At 39.7% G+C, this 6000-nt stretch overlaps 1 protein-coding gene across 1 annotated transcript in view; it reads right to left on the bottom strand.

Annotated features, from left to right (window-relative positions):
* The window catches only part of rgs14b (regulator of G protein signaling 14b), a 9574-nt gene extending 4941 nt beyond the window's left edge, over nt 1–4633 (bottom strand). Inside the window, exons 1-5 of the mRNA XM_027000076.2 lie at nt 4477–4633; nt 3563–3584; nt 2024–2193; nt 509–601; nt 209–352 (exon numbers count right to left, since the gene is read on the bottom strand). Coding sequence (XP_026855877.2) covers nt 209–352; nt 509–601; nt 2024–2193; nt 3563–3584; nt 4477–4521 — 474 coding nt within the window. The 5' untranslated portion in view covers nt 4522–4633. The remainder of the gene's footprint in view (nt 1–208; nt 353–508; nt 602–2023; nt 2194–3562; nt 3585–4476) is intronic.
* Nucleotides 4634–6000: the final 1367 nt, after the last annotated feature.

Below are 6000 nucleotides of genomic sequence, written 5' to 3'. Positions count from 1 at the left end.
TTCTTATATACTGTAAAAGAGCATGTGAATTGTTTATGAAAGTTCCAGCTTGTTATTACTATTATGTTGCTATTTATTATTTTGGTGTTGTTTTTATTTATTCATTCATATATGCCATTGTACATTTACATTTTAAGCCTTTATTTGGCTTAATCCTCCTACCAATAAGCATGACACAAATGACATAAACCACCACAAGGTGCAGTACCTGTTGCTGAGCCTTTTCAAACATATAAGGATGGGGGTTGTATATGTCCTTTTCTTCTACACGAACTTTATCATCAATATTGATAGGAGTGATTGCACTGTTCGACAGGTAACTGTTGTAGATTAAGAGAGCCTTCTTGCTAAGCTGAGACAAGACAAAACACAAATACAACATTTGGTTATCATTTATTTTCTAATATTTGGTTATGAGGACCGTTGATTCAAGTATGAAATCAAACATTTTTTCCATCATGGTATGGAATAGAATAATAAAAAAAGTCTGTAAATGTCTGTAAGGCACCTGTTCACTGTGACTGGCAGGTATCTTGCGGAAATTCTCACATGCCAGCCAGAAAAGTATGTTTTCCACACTGACCTCTGATTTCAGAAATTCCTGTGAGATTATAAACCATATTCACATCACAGATTATCCCTCATATACATCACATTAACATATTAATTTTTCATCCATATCCCTCAATCTCTAAATTCATAGTTGATTAACAAGTTGAGACTTCACCGGCATGTCATTAGCGACGGACAGAATTTCATCTCAGATGGTGCTGCAACTCTCTTGGCTGCAAAATGTCTTGATCGTTCGCACTGCCTCAGAGCCCCCCCGTCACAACACCAAATCTGCAAATACCCCCACCCCCTACCTCCACCTCCACCTCCACCCCGCCTCCCATCATGCAGGCATCCTAGGCCCTCCTCAGCAACGTTCACACCTCCACACTCCTCGACAATTATCATGACTCATTATGTGGGCGATTCCTCTACTCTCCCCGTCTGCAACACGTTTCCCAGTCAGTCTCCGTGAGCATGTGTTGTGAGGACCACCTGCTGAGAATTAATCTGGTCCATGAAAGAGTTGCTGATGTGAGTCGATTGACGCAGCGGGGGAACCGGCCACTCTTAAAAATCGCAGTCCAGAAATAACCCACTGTGGAGTGGCACGGTGCGCCCTTTAGAAGCGAGGTATGCGCTGACACGCTTTGAAAAAGAAGCTTGCTTGGCGCGCTCCGTAATATGGTCATTTAGGCATGAATTAAAGCGATTGAGCTCCACTCCTTTCTCGGAACTGCTTTTTTTACAGTCATAAAATGCTGCAGATTATAGTAGTTTATGTCAGACACATTTCTATGTCATGTTCAAAGAGCCATTGTTGAGCTAAAAAGACATGACAGAGTAAATTGATGGCATCTCCTTCATTCTCAGTCATTCCCTGATTATTCATATTCAATACATTCAACCACATTCAACCTCAATTTCTTATACATTCTTGGTTCATTTTGGTTCTTGATAGGACTGAGGAGCTCTGCTTAAGTGTTCACTAAAAAGATTGTTGGTGATAGTTGACAGAATTCGGAATGCCTGGATTCAGATTAGTTTTCATTCAAACATCAAAAACGTTTTGAGTGCTTTAATGGTTGCCTGAGCTTTACTGCAGTTTAAAGAGCTATTACAATATAAATGCCATTTGAGGAATTCTGGCAAGTAGGTGTAAGATGTGGCGCTGGTGCCTGCAAACTGCCTTATATTTCTAACAGGAAGGTACAATTGTTCAAGTTTCAACACATCATAGATGGAACACCAAATCAGTATTATTAATTATGTCCTGGAGTGTCTCTGTAGCATCTGAAGCCCTGTAACTAAACTGTGATGAAAAGATGATACAGCTGTGAATTTGGATTTGGGTCTATTTTCTCACAACAGATTTCTTCATGGCACATATTAACCCGGCACGAGGCACCCTCTGCCTCCATGATCGTGTGTGACCATGGCCCGCAAGGCTGGTGGGAGGGCCCAGACTCACAGTGAAGTAGTGTATTCCCAGCGGGTCTTCCAGGAGCCTCTCAAAGCTGACGGCCCAGCTGGCCACCTGGCCCATGCCGCTGGCCACGGCCGTGACCTCGCAAGGGAGGCTGGAGTTGCTGCTGGAGCACTGTGCGCCCGCACGCTTCTCCGGCTCCAACGCGTTCAGCTCTGACATGGGCAGAACGACAAGACATGCAGTATTGGGGCGGCACCGATGACTCGGCCAGTCATTGCAGTGAAGGTGAAATGCAGTTGTTAAACAGAGCTTCTTTTAGCTTCGTTAAGTTGACCTGGGAGACTTTTATATGCAAGTAAAGTTCCATTCATTGTGAATGAATTGTACATTTCTGTGAACTGTGAACTGAAACAGACTAAATGGCACCGATTTCATACATAATTTCAGATCTTGCTTCAGTTACGGCAGATCACAAAACAAAATCCTTTCCCGTATGATCACATTCATGTTAAAATGCAGTGCTTGTGCTGAGTCACTAAGCTAACCATATGTGTTAGTGTTTTTGTAGTCTAACATTATAAAAATGAAAAAAAAAATCTTTATAGGTTGCTGTCAGACATGCCCACATTTCAGTCACTACGACTCAGTCCCTTAGATACGATTTTGTATTTAACTCACTCCTCTAGTTAACATGTCCTCTAACACAAAATCTGTTGGTGGAAATTGCCTTTTTATGTCAATTGGAGATTTGTTTATCTGGGTATGCTGATTGTGGCAAGTTATCATTTTATTAGGGAGAGTCCAATCGGCATGAAAGTTAAATTGCAATCAAATTTGCTGGTAGCTTGAACATGGAGCTAATTGCCTCCAAATTAGTTTCTTTTTTAAAAATCTGACAATATAGGCTTGATCTGTGTGGACTTGGGCGGTGAGTAGAGAACAGAATAACCTAATCTAGTGGAGGGTCATATTTTCTGACACAGGTTCATTGCATTAGTCACAGTTTCCCAGATGACTAGAACTCAAGCAGCCCTGGAAATGCTGTGGTGCTGTGGCATTGTAATACCCGTAAGGCAGCTCTGAAATGTAAAAATTATGAATTCACTTCTGGATAGTCACATGTTTTTCTTTTGATCTATGAGCGCGTCTGTCTGATTTTCTCTGCCCCACTTTGAGAATGAACTGAGGGAGGAAGTTGATGTGGTAACACCTGCATCCCAAACAGGATGTAAACACGTCAGTGATAGAGTGAAAACTGCATGTGAAACATGAAAACAGCATGCTGTCTACACAGTAATGAAAGCACATATTGAAATACCTCACTAAGAACAGATGTGTAGCCTGATGGCTACTTTAAGTGGTGGCCTACTCAAATTACATTCAGGACCTACAGCTCACCAACAGAATTAAGACAACCTGATCTTGCCATCACACTGAATTAACTGTTCATTTCAGTCCATGTTACCCCATGCTGATTCAGAACTTAAATAAATACTGTTAACACAGCACTGGTAATTTTACTGTAGATAGAGGATACATTGTTTGTTCTCTCAGCCAGTACATTATTAATTCATAACTTACCTCCATCTGAAACAGCCAGTGTCTGTAGGTGGGGGAACAAATGACACTGGATGAGTCATATCTATACATCAGAGTGTTAACAGCAATCATTAATCATATCATACAAGCATTACAGTGCATTCTTCTTCAATGAGAAGTACCTATTTCAAATAAGCTCCTATCTACAGAAATAAACACGTTTCGGTTGAAAGCCAACAGTTAAGAAAGCAGGGTCATCTTAATATAGCGCCCAGACTGTATAAGAGCGAGAAGAGAGCTTGAGAAAGAATATGAGCAGAGAGAGAGAGATGGCGTAGATGTGGTTATGGATGGGAAGTAATGGCAATCGATTGATATCTTCCAGGGGCCTTACACAAACACCAAAATGTGATTCAGAGATCAAGATACGCAGCTGTGTGTTAAATCTTACATATTATCTGTACCCCAGAGAGAATTAACAATAGATAAAATAGCCAATGCACAAGCTGGGAACAGAAATTCAGAACCAGAAAAAAAATCTAACACAAGGTAAAAATCTCTAAGAATATTAAGCGTAACACATAACAATAACATAAATACATGCAAAAGGATATAAAAGTTAACAACAAAATTAACACTGTCAAACACATGTAGTTAACACTGGTGTATGGGTTACATAACTCATCATACAAAAGACCTATTTTTCATTCAGTTATTCCATATGGAAATTCATAAGCTTGTAATGAAGACCTGACTCAATGACTTGTCTTCATCTTATCATTGTTTACTACATATACTCTTTCTATTAAGGATGCAGTTTCACTCTAATGACTACAGTTCTCAGAGTTTATGGACATTCTGTAACACAGACTATTCTGCCAACATATAACCTCATATGCAAAGCACCTGCATATAAGCAAACACACACAAATGAAAAAGGTTTTTTTGAATCATACCTTAATTCCACTGGCTACAACAACGTTATTCACTTGCAGAGACATAGCCTCGGCGCTAGAAAAACTTTAGGTCCTTCAAAGGAACATGAGTTGTCTCTGAAATATTTGTGAGCCCTGACTTCTCTGACCAAAATGTAACTTCCTGCTAGACCAGGAAGGCTTGCCATAGCAACTTGCCACAAGAGGAAGTATGGGCACCCTTCAAAACAGAAACTACTGTGATAGTGTAACATTTGCCTGTCACTTTTGAATAATTAACCAGCTAAAATAGAAAATATTTCAAGGAAACAATCATAAATTCTAATAGTTGTGTAAAGATTAAGATACAATATATCTACATAGACGTTGAAATGCTTCAAACAATATCTGGCCCAAAGTAACTTGAACCTATCAGGAGATATCCATGAATGAAGGCCAGGATAGAAGTCTGAAAAATGGCTGTTCGGAATTTCTATGAAATATCTTAGAAAACCTTTAGTTTTAAGTTTCCATGCATTCTTATTGAACGTTTCTGAACCTGGAGAATTACTAAAGCTTATTTTATGATCAGATGAACACATTGGAGGTAACAGTGAGAAGGAGCATGGTAGGCTCATCATCCTTACCTTGGTGAGGGTGAGAGGCCGCCTGTCTGACAGGGTGTTGTGTCTCTCCATACGTCTACGCAGGGAAGCACGCAGGCCAAAATCAGGGAAACTTCTGTTGACCTCTTCTCTCTGCGTGAACAAGATCATTATGTAAACAATTTACATGATTTCACTGGCACTGAAGTGTATGAGAATCAAAAAACAAAGGGGACTCATTTAATGTTGTTTATCTTTCACCTGAACCAATTTACTGCACATTATTTGAAACCATCGTTTTTCCTTTTACCGTTTCACTTAGTAACAGAATTTCCTCCTCTATGTTTTTCTACCAGAGCATGAAATTGTTTTTTTTTAACATGTGACTGACATATAACATATATCTGATATGTAGATATGTTGTCAACCTCAGATTTATTTACTAGGTTTATACAGAAAGTATACTCAAATAGCTTAAGTTGGTAACTAAAACTTATGAATTGATTTTCACTAATTATCAGCTGAGTCTTAACTTGTTAACCACATCTTTGCACTGTGATATTTTGAGAACAGACTGAGACTTCCTTATTTCATTGCACATCAGTATTCCCACGAAGGACCATGAATACACATTCAGAACTCATGCACATTCTGCATTCTGCACATTGCACTGTTGTAACTTCATAAAGAGAAACTACATACCTTTTCTCTGGGAAGTAGAGTAACATTTTGCTGTTGGTGGAAAGCCAGAGAAGTGTCCATGTTGCTGGAGCAGGTTGGTGTTGCGTTGGAGACCAGGAGAGAAGCTAGTCCAAGAGTTATAGTAGGGTTCTCAGCTCACATGAACTACCTATCACTGTGTAAACATCATCACCACAATAAAATACTGCTCTGCAGGGTATAAAAGTCACTCAGTGGGAAAACATACTGATCTTGGAACTGGTGACCCAAGAAACCTGTC

This window comes from Electrophorus electricus, chromosome 6 (genome assembly GCF_013358815.1).
Source record: "Electrophorus electricus isolate fEleEle1 chromosome 6, fEleEle1.pri, whole genome shotgun sequence".
Classification (NCBI taxonomy): domain Eukaryota; kingdom Metazoa; phylum Chordata; class Actinopteri; order Gymnotiformes; family Gymnotidae; genus Electrophorus; species Electrophorus electricus.
Note: the sequence above shows the minus strand (reverse complement) of the source record. Positions and strands in the feature narration are given on the sequence as shown.